This window comes from Agelaius phoeniceus, chromosome Z, assembly GCF_051311805.1.
Source record: "Agelaius phoeniceus isolate bAgePho1 chromosome Z, bAgePho1.hap1, whole genome shotgun sequence".
NCBI lineage: Eukaryota > Metazoa > Chordata > Aves > Passeriformes > Icteridae > Agelaius > Agelaius phoeniceus.
The window spans coordinates 29,527,708-29,545,722 of record NC_135303.1 but is presented as its reverse complement, the minus strand read 5'-3'; the positions used below and the strand labels follow the sequence as shown (position 1 = coordinate 29,545,722).

General features: G+C 38.4%; 1 protein-coding gene across 5 annotated transcripts in view; it reads left to right on the top strand.

Annotated features, from left to right (window-relative positions):
* SNCAIP (synuclein alpha interacting protein) overlaps nt 1–18,015 on the top strand; it is an 88,140-nt gene that overhangs the window by 59,347 nt on the left and 10,778 nt on the right. For all 5 annotated transcript variants that reach the window (XM_077171033.1, XM_077171037.1, XM_054652105.2 and 2 more), the window contains 3 exons: nt 954–1,067; nt 6,486–6,611; nt 11,911–12,080. In XM_077171033.1, coding sequence (XP_077027148.1) covers nt 954–1,067; nt 6,486–6,611; nt 11,911–12,080 — 410 coding nt within the window. The remainder of the gene's footprint in view (nt 1–953; nt 1,068–6,485; nt 6,612–11,910; nt 12,081–18,015) is intronic.

Below are 18,015 nucleotides of genomic sequence, written 5' to 3'. Positions count from 1 at the left end.
TTAAATGTCATTCCTTTTATCCTCTAAATACCTTAGGGACAAAGAAGGGAAGGAGTGAAACATAATACAAGAGTTTCTGTTTCTTTGAGGGGGTTTATTGTTACTTGCTTCCTGGGAAAGGTTTGGAAGCTGAGAAGACTGGTGGATTCCAACCTGTAGTTTTGCATATTTAAAGCATCATTTCAATGACCTAGGGCCCTAGTGCAGTTGTCAGGGTTGGGGTTTTTTATTTTTCTGGGCCAAGCTATATAATTAGAAAATTAAACTGATCCTAGTTGTACTAATGAAATGCTCTGAAATCTTGGCCTGTATCAAACTGTATATTTACGGACTGCCAGTTTAAAGTCTCAGAAAATTTTTGCAATTTTCTTTCTTGTTTATTCAAGGTAGGTATATAATGTATTTGTAAGCCAGTAAATTCTGATACTTATCACTTTTGTGGAAAAGAGGTGCACACCCCACATAGTACAAGATTATGGGAGTTACACTGGTATGAAGGAAGAGCAAGAAAAATAAATATCATTGTACCAGTGTTGAAGACCACTCTGGAAGTAAGAATAAGGAGCCACAAGGTTTAGTTAAGCCAGATGACTTAAAGGCTCTTACAGAATTTTGCAATGACCCAGGACATGTCCAGTTATGTAAGTCATCAGTAGAAATACTTGTGCTGGGGCACCCTCACTTGCAGGAAGAACTCCAACACATTCATACTGTTTTCTGTAAATGACAAAGAATGTTCAAGTATTATTGGAAGTAAAGGAACCAATTGTTAAATAAACCGGCCTTTCTGCAGAAAAAGACAAAAGGTGTTATTGGCTTATTCTTTAAATTCTTAAACAAACTGGAAAGTTCTAATAATTCTGATAAACTTTTTGCTCTCTAGCAAATGTGTTTAGAATGGAAACAGCTAGACTTTAGAATGGAATCTAGACTGGTTTTTTTTGCTTGTTTAGAATGGTCAGCTGGAGTGTGTTCGGTGGATGGTGAGCGAAACAGAAGCTATTGCAGAACTCAGCTGCTCGAAAGACCACCCAAGCCTTATTCATTATGCAGGTTGCTATGGCCAGGTATGACTTACTTTTTCTTTTTCAAATAGATTATTTAGATGCTTGTACAAGAATTTGAATTACAGTGTGTATGTCATTTTGTGGCTTTTAATTAAGGTGTTCTGAATTAGTTGAAGTATAGCAAAATCTTTCCTAACTTAACCTGCAAAATTTTTTCAGCATTTTCCCCTATAAATTTGTTTGTTTGTTTGTTTGTTTGTTTTTTGGTTGTTTGGGTTTCATTTTTTGGTTCTTTGGGTTTTGTTTTATAAGGTTTGAATAATGGCAAGGAGAAGATTAGCTGGCATATTAGGTCAACCAGTAAATCCTAAGAATGTCTACAGAAATTAGCTGTTGTCTAGAGGACTCATAGGATACATCAGAAGAGCAACAAAATTCTGCAATTTAAGAATTCATTGTATTGGCAGTGAAGTATGGTAGAACTTGAACATCATCTGTCTAGCTTTAGCCACTTTAGTTGAAAACTACATACAAAAGTAGGTAGTAGATTCTGTAGATTCACAGAATATCTGTAGATTCACGGAATATTCTGATTTGGAAGGGACCCACAAGGATCATCTAGTTGAGCTCTTAAATAAATGGCCCATACAGGGCTTGATCCCATAAGCTTGCTCTAGCCAGCTGAACCAATTGTAAATCAATCCTGTTTCACATCTAACTTGGCTATTAATATTACAGTGAGACAGCACAGAAGTATAGCATTCTAGTGCTTTGCTAATATCTGGAGGAACATATATGCCACTTACTTACACTACATTCTCTTCCCACAATGTCTGTTTTCTCCTAAGTAGATCTTGCAATTACCCATGTTCAAGGGACCTTCTCCAGGATCTACTGTGAAAGAAATTGTGATCAGTTATTCTTCTCTAACCTCTTTGGCAGATGGATCGTTTTATCCCACAGTTTCTTTGACAGACATTTAAGATAAATAATGGAATCACAGAATCATAGTCTGGTTTTGGTTGGGACCTTAAAGATCATCCAGTTCCAACTCCCCAGACATTGGCACAGACACCAAACCTTACTGATTTTGTGCTAATGCTTTTTACTCTTCTTAAGAGACAGCAAACAAAATATAACCACTAAGAAAATCAGTAGTCTTTGCTGTGTGTGGTTGTCTCATTAAATGCCATACAATTATTGTGGCATAATTCTGCTGCTAACTGCTTCTGTCCAAGCATGAATTTATTGTAAGGGTAGGGAAGGAGACGAGGCAGGTTTGGACAGCTATGGAGCTGGGAGTCTACTTTTTCTCCTGCTGTGTCCATAGGCACAGAGACGCCCTTGTTTTCATGCTGTGCAAAGATCTCCTTTTTTCTGCACTTTCCTACTATACAGATGTTACTGGTGTGAGACAGGACCCTGCTGGATATATAGATTGCTGGTGTTAGCAAGCTTGCTGTAAACCCAGCACTGAGGATAGAGAATATGTGAGCCAGATCAGAACTGGAACAGAGAAAAGAGTACTTTCTACTAGGAAGACAAAGTTTGGAAGAGAAAGTTGCATGTGAACTTAAATTCATATCTTCACTTGATTAATCTGATTTTGTCCTCATCTCTAAAGATATTTATATAAACTAAAGCCAATGAAGTTTTGGAGTTTTTTCTGTGAGCTATGCTATCTACTGCCAGAAACAGATCTGGCACACTTTATCTAGATTCTTTTCAAAGCAGAACGGAAGCTCTACCACTTAAGAAACACCAGCCACAGTCAGCCACCCATGAAATTTGAAAAGGTGATATATAAATTGCTGCCAAATTTTCTTAGCTGAATGCCAAGCAAAGTTCATATGTAATGCCGATTATCTTTTTTTTAATAATCCATAAACAACCTTCAAACGTGAGGGAATATTGAGGCTGAAGAGGTGCCAGACTATCTTACCTAATTGTGTTAAGAAAAAAAAAACCTTTGAGAAATTTAAATGCTTACTTGGCACTGTCCTGGAAGCTTTAATTTATTTTACCATTACTTACACAAGAGATAATCCATGTAAACACTGGTCTTGGCAGAATTACAAGAGTAATATTTTTACAAGGAAGACCTATTATTGAATCCTTACTAAAAGAGTCAGTCCATCCATTGTTTCTCCAGGCATTAAACATGCACGCCATGTTTTTCTTCAAGAATTATAATTTAGAATGGGCAGCAGAAGGGAGTTCATAGCAAAGTTCCTATGTTAAAGGTCATCAAACTACAGTCATGATCTGCCTCCAAGGACATGTCAACAACATTTTATTTTTCCAGTGGGAGAGGGGACCGCATAAGGTAATCTGATTGAAGAGAACAAAAGCTCAAAGTCAACATATAGCCTGGTCAGCATAGCTCCTAGCAAGGGTTTCTTTAAGCATGATATTATGCAAGAGAAACCATGCTGGCTGGCAGGCCTTTTCACACTGGGCATAAGTCATGAATACAGGGCTGCTAGCTGTGTCTAGTCACCAGTCACAGGAAGGTGGTGGTGCAGTCCTGGATGCACATTGTCCTAGTCCTGACTTAGAGCTTCATGGGGCTGGCATATCTTTCTGTCAGGGATGTTGTGGTAGTATGGACTGCACAGGTGGGTGCAGAGGGTGGGGAATGTCAAGGATTTGTGGTTTCTGAACTTTGGAGAATCTAGGGAGACTTTGGTCAACCAGCCTGAAGCATGCTGGTTATCTAGAGGGGATCCTGTGCACGCCTTGATGGTGGTACAGTTCTAGAGAGCACAGTGGGAAGGGTGTATGACATTCAGATATGCAGATAGCTAACAAAACACCTGTGTTTTACACCTCAGGATATTTGCCTTCCTGTCTAATGTCATTATTACAAAGGCAATGTGTTGTTTTCATGCACTCCTACTCCTCTACTGTGAAGGGATACTGGGAAGGCCAGCTTATTTAATTAATATCAAGTGATGGATCTAGTATTAGCTGTAGAGTCAGTACTCTTCAGCATGCTAACTCTTCCTTTTGTAGACCATGTAATCATTTAAGTGGTCCATGTTAGTTCTAGTTTCTTCCCCAAAAGTCATCTGATGGAACCAAAGTCAGCTGTCCCAAATTTTCCTGAAATCTACTTGTAGAGAGATTTGAATTATTGTAGATCTAGAATATGCCAGGGAGGTGTTAATAACTGCTAGAGCATAAGCATTGTAGGTCTTAAGGTAACAGATATACTGAATAATTTATCAGCATTTATCAGTTCCTATTACTTCACAAAAAAAGTGATTATTTTTCATTGCCTTCATCTGATGAATTTTCTTGTTATCTTTCCTTTGGTTCTGAACAAATTGAAGACTATAAATCTATTCCTGAATACATTTTTCCTTTAAATATGTATTTCCTTTAAATATGAGTGTTAATAAACAGAAATGTGGCTTATTTTGATATATGATGGTTTTGTTTTCCCTAGTTTTAAGTGAAAAAAAATACTTGTTTTCTTGGGTTTTTTGATCAAGGATAAATTTGTTGAAACACAAACTGTTTGAGTAGAACTATGATGTTGTGCCTGTGATCACTCAGTGCACAGGTAGTCCTAAGTACAGATGACTGAATAGGGCCACCCAGCCACTTGATTTCCTCGTTGATAAGATAAATGACTAGAAAGCATCATTTGCTCCATGCTGATTGTGATCATAAAATTACAGAACATGCTTAACATTCTGGTCCCTAATATGTTCCAAAGAAATATATGATTTCAAAGCTATAGTTGTCTTCCAATTCTGCAGATATGTTTTGCTAAAATATTTTTCTTTTAATTATCAAAACATAGGGGCAATTCCTAGGAGTACTATAATCCTTCTTCCTTGCTGGCCAACACCACTGGCATATTGAGAAATGCTCAAAAGTATTTTTAAAGAGATATGTGATCTGTAGTCATCTCTCCATGCTGGCTGTCGGCTGTGTTGGGCATTCAGCCAAGGAGAAGTCAAAATACCTATGCCTTCACCCTGTAGTAAGAACAAAATTGCTGCTAAAGTGAAGATATGAAGAAGATAAGCATCATACAGAGTAGCCCTCTGAAGCAGTAAGCAGAGACCCAGACACATGAAAGGCAGAATCATCCTGGAGTAGCTCTAGAAGGGTCCTCTTCTTTTCATTGAGATTAAAATTTCTGTAGTACTTTTACACAAAAACTGCAAGTTTATATTCAACCTTTTTAGACTTTTCTTTCTTAGTTTTTATTCTTTCTCTTTTCTACTAATTACTGGTCACAGTCCTATATGTGCTCTTGGTACTTTTTTATTTAGGTCTACTTTAGTTTTCCACATTTCTAATTTTGGATGATTACGTATTTATGTGTCACTGAAGCTACTGAGGTGCTGCAGGTCAAGTCTGTGGATCAGCTTTTGCCTCAGCAACGCTAGAATCCACAAAGCCCCTTTGAACTGGAGCTCAGAGCCAGTATAACATGATAGGTATCAACACAAGGTATTAAAAAATACACATTTAAATAAAAAACTGTATGCTAGGAAGTAATTTAATTTTAGTCTTTTCACCTTTTCAGGTAGAAAAACTGGGAAAGCAGCTGTAGTCTGCTTTCATGGAACCCACTTTTCTATACAATCTATAGATTTATTCTAGATTTTCAATATGTATCATATTCAGTATGACGAAATGAAATTTAATCTGGAGTGGCATTGGAAGTTCCTAGAGAGAAGAATTTTTTTTCCAAATAAACTCCCTGGGGAAAATAAGAAGTCAAAAAAGCTTAGTGCACATATGTAGCTCTCCATTGTTAGAAAAGAATACCCAAATAAGTGTACAATGCACCTACATACACACAAAAAAAGTGATGTTGAAAAAAAAAGCTTCTGCTTCAGTTTTGGCTTCCAGACCTCCAGTGACAAGTTTTTGCAGTCCAAGTCTCCCCCTCCTTCCCAACATGCAGGGCATACAAATGGTCCATGAGTCAATGTATTGAGTTCTTAGGGTAGCTTTATTTTCTGCTTTTAGTTGTGCTGCTTTGTCTTTAGCACAACCACACAGAGATGGGGAATGATTATAGATTTGAAGAATCTAACTGCTCAGCTCTGTCATCTGAGCATAATCCTATTTTGATTTTCCAGAGAGGCTTTTGTGAAGTCTGACCAAATTTCTCAACCTGATTTTCAGCTTTATATATGGGTTATTCTTCTTCAGGTTTCATCACCAACCCAGAGGCTCGCACAATCTTCATGTACAATTTCTCAGAATGTGTTACAGTACTCATATTTTTTATTTCTTTTTATAAAATAAAGTATTTCAGCTTTTTTCCTTGGGGGAAAAAAAGAAACCCAAAACCCCCAAAAAGACAAACCAGAGTTCCATGGTGTACTAAGCCTACAAAGTTAAGAAAGACTGAAAACAAGGAATTATTGGATAGTATTAGTAATGGATGACAGCACCAGTATTCCTTTTCATTATTTCTTATCTTTTGTGACATTTCTTTGCCCTTAGGAGAAAATCCTTCTGTGGCTTCTTCAGTTTATGCAAGAACAAGGGATTTCGCTGGATGAAGTTGACCAGGATGGAAATACTGCTGTTCACATAGCTGCTCAACATGGCTATCTGGGATGCATACAGGTAGAGTGATAGCAATAGCAGAAACCTCTAAACTTCAAGCTTGAATGACAAAAAAATATTAGAAATCTAAGTGGGAAAAATTATTGATACATTAAAATATATCAGAAGGAAGAACTTTTTAAACCAGTAGGAGTCAGACTGAAATACTGAAAATCTCTGGGTTTTGATTCTATTCTCGAGTATCCTGTTGTAAGCCTAAACTAACTTGTATTGCAAGATGAAAGCATGATTATATTGTTTACATATAAGCAGCTAGTGTGTATGTTTTTGTGTTACAAAAGGGCAGCCAGTGCAGATATGCATACTTTTCTCATTACTCTGATATTTTCCTTCTGTTTCTTTTTCCATTGAAAAAGGATCTTTTTAGCTATCCAGCTCAGGGGAAGTATAAAATATAGGTTTGTTGAACAATTTACACTTGAAAAAACAATCCTTCTGAGACTTATCATCCTGAAATGAATCTGTGCTATACAATGAAGAGTGATGCTGACTTCTAACTAAGTTTCAGTAAATCATCTTGGCCACTGAAAACAATATAGTTCTGTTTATAGAGGTGCTAAAAATGGTAATTTGTCCAGCTGCAAAGGCTTACACATCTACAGTACTTACAGGAGCCAGAATAAACCAGTTTGGATACCTCCATCCAATACCTGTGTTCAGTTAGATATACCAAAAAAGTCATGGAGTTGAACTGGATGGCTGGTCACAGAGTCATAGAACCATTGGACCATTAAGGCTGGAAATGACCACAAAGATCATCAAGTCTGATCAAACTAGCACTACCATCATGTTCACCATTAAAGCATATGTCTTCAAATGCCACATCCACACCGGTTTTTTTGTCCACTTCCAGGGACAATGACTCCACCACTTCAATGGTCAGTCTGTTCCAGTGCTTAACAACCCTTTCTGTGAAATTTTTTTTCCTAATAACTGTTCTAAACTTCTCCTGGCACAACTTGAGGCTATTTCCTCTCATCCTGTTAACTTTTACCTGTGAGAAGAGGCCAATTCCTACATGTCTACAATCTCTCATCAGGCAATTGTAGAGAGCAATGTCCCTCCTCAGTGTCCTTTTCTCCAGGCTAAACAACCCCAGCTCCCTCAGCCTCACAGGACTTTTGTCCCACACCCTTTCCCAGCTCTGCTGCCCTTCCCTGGATTTGCTCCAGCATCAAAATGTCTTTTTTGTTGTGAGGGGCCCAGAACTGGTCACAGGGCTTGAGGTGTGGCTTCACCAGTGCCCAGTACAGGGGTACGGTCACTGCCCTCGTCCTGCTGGCCACACTATGGACACAGGCCAGGATGCCCTGGGCCTTCAAGTGCAGTTGGATCTCATCCAGTTGGCCTCAGCCTTTCGATCCAGTCTGTGCAGATCCCTCTGCAGAGCTTTCCTGCCTTCCAGCAGATCAACTCTCCTGCCCAACTTGATATATCTGTGAATTTACTGATGATGCACTTGATCCCCTTGTCCATATTGTTGATTACATTAAACAGGACTGGCCCCAGCCCTGAGCCCTGGGGAACACCACCACTGACCAGCCACAATCTGGAGGTAAATACACTCACCACTGCTCTCAGAGCTCTGCCATCCAGCCAGTTTTTTTCTCAGTGAACACCATAGGCAGCCAGAGTCTCCAGGAGAATACTGTGGGAAACCATATCATAGGCTTTGTTAAAATCCAGATAAACACATCCACAACCTTTTCCTCATCCATTAGGCAGATCACTTTGTCATAGAATGAGGTCAGGTTGGTCAAGCAGAACCTGCCTTTCATAAACCCATGGTACAGGTGAGATCCCCTGGTTGTCCTGTATAGTTGCATGAGGATGGTCAAGATAATCTGCTCTATGAACCTGCCTGGCACTGAGATCAGGCTGACAGGCCTGTTTTTCCCTAAATCCTTCCTTCTTCAAGCCCTTGTTATACATGGGTGCCAAGTCTGGCAGCTTCCAGTCACTGGAGCCTCCCTGGTTGATCAGCACTTCTGGTAAATTATTGAAGGTGAAGCAACTAACGTGTTAATTGCAGATGTACCCTCTGTCCATCAAATTTGCTAGAACCATTAGTCATAGGAGTACATTTCAGTGTTTGTGTTGTCGGCACTTTGAGCAAAAATTTTTTGGAGAAGAAAAAATAATAATAAAATTATTCCAGGAAATTGCAGAGAGATATTTGATAAATAAACAAGTCATTGCAGAAGAACAGATAAAAAAATAAATAATCTCTTGGCAGAAAGACAAGAAATAAAAATTAAAGTTATTAAGTCAAGTTAGGGAGGAAAGTCTAAGAAGGAGCAGTAATTCTCTGAGGACTCAGATATTTATCAGTAATCAGTAAACATGTTATTCCTGCAACCACACATGAACCAATCCACTCTTCAGGCCACTGCAAATACAGAACATTTGCATTACTCCAACCCTAAAAGAAATAGGAGAGTTAATTTTCATTAGCTAACCTCTCCAGAGAGCTAAGTATATTTGTGCACACTATTATGTTGGATCTACAGCTGCAGAGCTGCTGCTGCTACTATTATTATTAATATTATTATTATTATTATTATCATTATTATTGTTGTTATTATTACAGTCTATTTATATATTTGGTCACCCAGAATACATACTTCTGTAAAAAAGCCAGTTTGAGAGTATCGCATAAAAAAAAAACAAAAACAGGTTGACCTGAGTGAATAGACTTGAAAAGGAGACAGTCAAATAGATTTGGCGGACATGACCATCTCTGCATTTTCTTGCTGAGGGAACATGTCTTTTTTCTTAAAGACTTGAGGAATGGATCCTGTAAAAACTCATATGACAATAAAATAAACAAACCATCACATCCATGCTGAATCTGGTGGGTTTACTATTGTATTGTAGCCAATTGCTATGATCAGTTGGAAAAAATGGATAGAAGAAATGTTTATGATTTGTTGGTGGGGGGCACTGTTGTGGTAGAGGGTGTGCTTAGGGTTCCTATGGAGTGTGTGTTTAGGGTTGCTATCTCAACAGTGCCTCATCAAGATGTGCAGTGCATTTGAAGGAGAAATGGGTATGGATTACTTTGGACAGAGTGGTGACATCTGCAGGCTGTTCTCATGGATAAAACTAAACAAAGAAGAAACTAGCCCTGCTTTCCCTGTTAAGAACAAACCTTAATAAATGGCTTAGAATTTTAAAGATTATTTTATTTTAGGTAAATATGCAATTCAACAAGTGCTTTTTGTTGAAGTGAGGCCATGAGAAGTAAGTTATGAAAATATCTAGTGGTGATAAAAATACGCAATGTCAGTAATGTCACTTCACTAACACCTCACAGTCTTACATGTAGTTGATATTTTGGGCTGTGAAACAAAATAAGCTCTGTGCCCAGTAACTTGGAGTCTAATTTAAAATAAAGTACTATGAATAATCTGGTAAGAAGAAAGAAGTGATAAAGAAAGCAGAGAAATTATAGGCAGCAGCATAAAAAATGAAGAATCACAGGCTGTCAGTGATTCCCTGGCCCGCTTACTCACTGTGTTTATGAGCATATGATGCTCCTATTATGTTTCAAACTATATGATTACTTTCTGCAAGGTTATAACTCTCCTTTGTTTTCTTTCTTGACAAATTAAGCCCAACCTATTGATAGGAGATGCAGTGCAAGAGTGTGTAACTTTCCTTTCTGTATGGTTTTAGCAGATCAGACAGACCACCCATTCCACTTCTCTCCCAGCAGATGCTGAGCTCTCTGTATGTGCTGTTTGTCGTCAGCCAAGTCACTCCAGCCCTCAGTGGTTTACCAGCTCTGCTTGCAATTCCTCTTCTGCATGTGTATGCATAAAGTTAATGATGCTGTAGTTTCTGGCTGTACAGGATCACAGGTTTTCCTAGGGGTTGGTATCAATGCGTGTCAAAGCATTGCTGAGAATATTTAGGTCCTATTTTACCTACTCCATCTATGCAAATAGCTCCTAACTCTGATTATCACAAACAGATCGTAAAGAGGGAAGATTTGGTCTCAAATCTTGCTTCAGTTATTGGATGTCTTGAAGTCAGCCAGACGGAGCTTTTTTGCACATAGAACACTCTTTACTCTAGTCTCAGAATAACTCAAATGTCATGCTTACAACATGGATAGTTCTCCAGCAGCAAGCTAGAACCATCTAGAACCAACTCTTAGAAACCATCAGCACTCTGCTGGTGCCGTGAGTAACACAGGGATATACATCAGAGTCTAAGATCTTATTTTTCTTGAAGATTAAAAGCTGACACATATTTCAGTATGTCTTCAAAAGAAAATAGTGACTAACCAAGCAAGTACAAAGCAATGAGATTCTCTCAGCATTAAAAAGCCACAGTGATCTAACCCCCCCACCAAAATTCCAACTAGATTGGTATAGTCATTGTACAGTTCTTTATGTGCAATAAGAAATTTGTGCCTATCTGACCTAAAGCATCTGCCATGTCTTTCATATCTAAGCATTACTTAGTTAAGGAGTCAGGACACTGAGACTTCCCTAAGGAGTGTTTTAAACATAGGGATTCTGCTGTGGTAGAAAATGGAGAATTAAACAACAAAAGGAGTCAGCAAATATTGTAGCAAAGACATTACTAAAATGAGATTCTAAGGGTGTGTTACAATACCTTGCACTGTGGAGATCCTAAGAAAAGACCTGGTAAGCTATTACAGCTCATCACTACCCACTATAAACTGGCTAGCAATGTGTTCATTCTGCTGCTGCTCTGGACCCAGATGCCATCAAGAACAGGTGTCCTGTGTCTTTTTTTCTAGGTCTGCCATGTGTAAAGTTATCACAATGTTCTGTAATGCATAGATAGGTGCATCTGCAAAAGTTTGTTACTGTGGTGCAGGAGAGAATCAATAGGTGGCCAAACAAAAGTCCTCTGTTCTCATTTGGTAGTCCCACTCACCTGTATGAATGCTACAAGTACATTCAGGATGAAATGAATGAACATGAAAATGAATGAACAGAAAAAAATTCATTTAGTAGAACTTCGAGGGGAGAGGAAGGAAGGACATATAAAACATAGTCTCTTTATAGCTCTTCGGAACTGCAGCTCTCACTCTTCTGTGTTACTGTTGCACCTGAGTGGTAGATTTTATTGGTATGTGGCATGAATTCAAGCTGCAAACAGATTTGTCAGTGACTGAATTTTAAAAATTACTGGCTTAGATTAATGTTTTTCAAACATTTTATTCAGGAGTGCTTTTTGTCCAACCATTCTTGTGCTGATCAGAAGTCATAGCAGAGATTTACACTTACAGATGTCACTGTTCCCTTTTATGTTTTTACAGACATTGGTTGAATATGGAGCAAATGTCACCATGCAAAACCATGTGGGAGAGAAACCCTCTCAAAGTGCTGAGCGACATGGGCACACCATGTGTTCCCGCTACTTAGTTGTTGTGGAGACATGTATGTCACTGGCCTCTCAGGTTGTCAAGCTGACTAAGCAGCTGAAGGAGTAAGTGTTTCATTGTTAGCAAGAGGGGTTATCTCAAAACAATACTCTAATTCGCCTTCAGTTTATTAGCAGTGTCTATTTTCTTCTTCCTATATATGACATTTTAAAGTTGGATTTCTACCTTATTTCTCCACTCTTTTCTGCTCTCGAGTATTTGTCCCTTCACCTTTAGCACCTTAGTTTTTCAGCTGTTCTTTTTGTGGCAGTTTGGTGTGGACATACATTAAAAGAGTGGAAGCTAAAAAGGGTATGTATGAAGAAATCCAGTCCCTTTTCCCTTTGCATATCTGGCAATCACATCATTACAGATCATTGTTTCTGCTCATATAGCATGCTTTTATCTACAGGTTACAGTGCTGGGTGTTGATGTTGGGAGGAATAGTAGAGACAATAAATGCAAGGATTTTTTTTTGGTCTTGAAAAGTCACCAAAACTTACAATAGCTACTCAGGAAATATCTTCTGTTCTATATTTCTTCATATGAACTGGTTTTAATATTTTGGTATGTTTTTTATTAAATATTCTGTAAAGAGCCTATTATTTTGTAACACAAACAATTCTAGTTGCTTGATTTAATTGTGGGTACAGTTACTGTGGCTTAACATGTCAGTATCCTCATAAGACTCTTAGAAACCATCAGCACTGATGTGACATTGTTCCAGCACAGATATGTGATCAAGATGTCAGCTATCACAGTCCATGAAAATGACTTCTAATAACCCCATGTTTCAAGGAGACCATATAATTCTGTGGTGATAAATGTAGCTAATTGCATTGGGTATGAATTACAGGGGAGCTAGCAGGGGAGCTGCAGAGTGGCCTCAGTGAGAATGAGTGAGGGTTTTCCCTTTGGTAGACAGAACTCTCTGAAACAGACCCAATGCAGGACACAGCTAAGCCCCACTGGTCATAAACATACCTAAAAAAGAGCAGGAAATGCCAGAGAGATGAAGGAAACAGAAGAGTGACAATCAGAGGGAACAGCAAGGCCAGAGGAGCTGGAGTGGAGAAGGCATACCCCCAAGTGGTCCCTGGAGTACCTGTGATAGAACAGGTAGAAAGGGCTGCAGCCCATGGACAAGCCCAGAGCCAGTGATATCCTGATTGGAATGCAACCTGTCAAAGACCTACACTAGAGAACAGGAAAGGGTGGGAGGAAGGGAGTAACAGAGAGAAAGTGCTGCACATGAACCCTGACCGGTGCTGCATGTTGGCTTACTGAAAAGACTGGGGGTAACCTCCAGCAATGACAAGAGGGGAAGAGAGGTGTCTGGAGTAAAGCCTGGGAATGGTGAAGAGGAGCTAGGTGTGCAGGTGAATCTGGGAGAGAAGTTGAGCTTGGAAAAGGGGAGGATAGATGTTTTAAATGTCTTCCTTCTTTGTTTCCTAGTACCTGAACCAGTAGTGAAATATTTATGCTAATAAACCATGAATTAAGTTAAATCCCTGATGTTGAATCTCTTTTGTCCATGACAGTAACAGGGAAGTGAACTCTGTCTTTATGTTTACATTTTCCCTTTGCAATATTTTCATGCTATTACATTTATACTGTCAAAAATACAAACATTGATCTGAGGATCATTATAATATTTACCATTTCCATCATTTTGTAACCTGAAAATGTCCCCTGGATATTTCAATGTACCTGGTTGCACTTGGTCCATTTGCTGAAAAATACTATAATCTAACATAAAGGAAAAAAATAAACATAAGGCATTTCTCTAGAAGACAGAATTAGCAGCTGACTCCTGTCACGAGTAATATGATGGAATATATTTTCTCCATAATTCAGTAGGAAAAAAAAAACCACACAAACACACACATACCAGGAAGTAGAGGTAGCAGCCACAGAATACCCATGTCTCTGTTCTCACCCAGTCCTTGATAAAAGTTTTGCATCTCGTTTGGAAAGAAACGAGTTGTTATGTGAGTCAGCAGGCTGCTTACTCCCACAGAAATACTCTAGTTGTGACTTTCATGACAAAAGCATTAATACTTTACCAAGTATCCCTGTTGTCTCACAGACTGCATCCCTAGGAAATAATTGAAATTATTCTTATCTGGGTCCTGAGGAGTTTCTTTGCTTGTTTCAGCTGGAGTTAAATCTCCTTCCCTAAAGCAGCCTCTTTTTCAGGCTTCAGATTAGTTTCAGTAAGTGCAGCAGCAGCCTTTTCTCCCTCTTCTACAGAGATATTTCTCTTGTGGAACCCTGTTGCAGTTTACTGAGGCAGTGAAATAATCTGTTTTCTGCTTGAAGGAGCAGCTTCTGCATGGCTATTTGGGCTGCAGGCCTTAGGCCACAGGAGGTTTTGATAAATGCAATGGACCATGTTCAGAGGCTCATGCTCAGGAGCCAGAAGGGATGATGGAAGAAGACACTTGCCCTGTTTTGCAGTTGTCATCCTTCTGAAAAATCCAAGGACAGTACAAAGTGTATCCATGGAACACCTTGACAAGGGGGCCTTATTCATGGCAGGATAATTCGCTGTCTGCAACACCTCTGAAGATCCTGAAAGAAGTTAAGAATATCCTGAAGACATTAGATGTCAACAGATGGGAGTCAAGTTTGCTATCTCATTCTTTGAAATGTACGTAACATAGCTGTTACGTAGGAATAACTGCAACCTGAGCTGGCTTTCCTGGATTTTCACCAGTACTTCTCCCAGGGTTAATGAAAACATTGCTCTAGAGACAGAAGAGGTATGACTGTATCATGATGGAATACCTGAAGGGTCAAAACACTGAGGGCTCTTATGTGTTTCCCAGCCTTCCCTAAGCTTCCATAAGCATGAGCTGATCATGCAATCTTCTTTTTTTTGAGTGCTTTATTGATGAAATAAAGGAGCCTCATCTGGTAATACTATTCCCCCAACCTAAGAAAGGTTCTTGATATTTTTCTTGATATATCTTCTTGATATTCTGCAAGAAGAAAAACAGTGCAGAAACTCTCTTAGACAAGTACTTATCAAGACCTAAATCTTCAAAGATTTTAACCCAAAGAAAGATGTGTCATCTTCCATTCTCTTGTTATGAGTTCTTCCAGTCATCAGACAACAAAGAGGAGTTCCAGGGAGAAGTTATTCCAAACCATCATACTGTTTGGAGCTATTTATTAACAGAAGACATAAAATCAAAATAATAGCATCATTTTTTTTCTAGTTTTCACATCTTGCAGCTCTTTGAACCAAAGCAGCTCAGATGACAAATTCAGAGGAGTAAAGAAAAATATTCTCCATTCAGGGGCAAAAGCCTGTATATTTTTGGAAGAAGGAAATAAGTGGAAATTACAAATGTTCCATCAAATCTTCACAAGAGGATTAGCTGAGGGTTTCCCCTAAAAGGGAAAAAATCAAGCAATTCTTTCCATAGGTAGAAAGGAAAGTGGCCCACAAAGACCTGGTGTTACTGGCTTCAAAATGCAAGTTTTGCTTTAAATCTCTTGCTAATTACAGAATTTTTTTCAATCCAGTATGACTTTCTGAGCTAAACACAATACTTAGGACAGTCACAAAAGTTTCCTGTAGAGGCTCTACAAAGTAATTTGCTTTCATTTTACTTCCTGAGGTCTTCACAGGTCTTACAATATTAGTTATTCTCTCACTGACTTCACCTGCCCAAAAAAATCCGTAGTTGCAATGTAAAAAATTCCTACTTGCAGTATAACTTGTATTATTTGGGCTTTCCTGGTCTGAAGACCATGTCAGAATTAATGACATAAAGTGAGTCCTTCTATAGACTTCTTTTGCAATGCTGCCTGAAAATGGACCTGCATTTCCAGATGGTACTGTCCTACATTTATGGACCTGCATGGGCAAGTCAATTAATGAGTGAGACACCTACGGATTCTTCTAATATGCTGTCAAGCAAAAGATCAAAACAAACCATGAGTCAAAAGATGAAGTTGAGAGGATAATTTAATATTCTCTTTTGTAGGCACTTTTCTGTGTTGTATGAAAGAAATCCATTATTTTCTGGAACATCTTAGGAGCAGCTGTAAAAATAACTGAATAAAAAATTTCCATAGTGGTATGGTAAAGTGTGTGCAGGTTGGTGTGGTTTTTCATTGCGTGGGTTTTTTTCTGGGGTAGATCATGGTATCTAGACATATAGTAAGAAACCGAATATAAACTTTTAAATGTTCATCTTTTTCACTTAGTTAAGCCATTTGTGTTCTGCTTTGTAGCATAGTCATTCTTGTGTTATTTGAAAAAAAAAAAAACCCTAAAAACTGAGAAATAAAAAGAAATTTAAAAAAAACATGCTATGAGAGATACTCTTACAGAGCCCAGTGCCTCAGCCTATTCCTTCTGCAGTTACTGAGCTCTCTGATTCCCTAAGGACCTATCTGGGGTCCCCAGATGTCTAACTTGACACTGAAGAGTCCTTACATATTACTCACTGGGAGCATTGGCTAAGCTAAGATCCCCAGAATTTGGCCATCAATTATAATAAAATGAGTATATCCTCTTACCTCTGAAGCTACAGTGGTCTTGTCTCCTAAATCAGTCTGGCTTTAATACTTTGCACTATTGCTATTCCAAAAAGTTGTGATCTCGTTTCCATTGTTACCTTGGAATATATATGTGCATGTTATTTGTCTTTAGGGATAGTGCTGGCAAGAAGTGTGGGTGTCTGTGACTTATGTACTAACTAGTTAAACTGTGAAAATGGAGTAAACTTCAACTCTTTTAGCACAATATTTTGTTAAAGGGGAATGAGCATTACCTCAAGAGGTAGACATGTCATAGATCTCCACTGAAACTAAAAACTTAAAAAACTGTTAGCTGCATTATTTAGAAAAAGAAATTGAAGGAATAATAAAAGGAAAAGAAAACAGATGAATTGCATCACAACCTAAAAAGAATTTCACTGGCTCTTGTAGGAGAGTATCTGGTGATCTGCAATATAAGCTAATGTTGACAGACGGTAGAAGTAATTTTAAAATAGTCTAAGGAAGTGTGTAGGCCAGAGGAAGAAAGATGGAAAATTAAAGGAAGAAAGGATCTACATAAAGCATGGCTGTGTTGTAAAATGCAAGGCAGTATGTCAAGATCACACCTTTATTTCTATTTCACTTTTCAAATTCTTTGACATTGATATATTAAAAGTAAAACATATTTTTTTTTCTGCCAGCCCTGTAAGTACAACCTCTAAAAAGTGATCTGGATTCTTTCTGACCTTAACATGGCCAGTTATAAGGACTGCATTTGGAACACAGCTAAATCTTTTGCTGATGGCATGTGAGCTAGGAAAGGGTCTAGCTCGTTGGTAGAGAACTGCCTTAGTTCTGCAAATCCAATAAGAATAAAAGTACTAAAAACATAGACAGGAACAGAAGCAGAGCCTAGGGGAACATGATAAAAAGTGATTTTCCCATGGTTATTTGGTCAGGACCATGGAATAAAAACCTCCAAATCTCTAATTTTCTATAAGTTTTCAAATAATTCTCTCTGTGCAGTGTTTAGATGCATTGTAAATTAGAGACGACTAAACAGATGTTACCTGTGGTGGTCAACAAAAAGGGGTATTCTGATGTAAGAATGGAATGTCTGAATTGTATGGAAGCAGGAAAAAGATTATCTTTTTGTGCAAATTAATCTGCCATTCTTGTACTTGAGGGTTTGCAGGTTATAATGCTCAACTGAGACCATCCCAGAAAAATAGGTATGTTGCAGGACAAACAGATGTGATTACAGGTAACAAATGGAAAATGGAGTTTGTACTGTGGATATCACTCTCATTAACAATTTTTAGGTACTATTGCAATTTTTAAGTGCTGGTCTCTAAAGTTATCTGGAAAACAGTGTAGATCAGAACACCACACTGAAAGTGATACACTTGGGTAGGTATAGTACAGGGAATAAGGTGGATGCAGAGCTCAGGTAGGACCTTTGAAAAGTTTGCACAACAAGCTGATGTGGTACAAACATCAAAC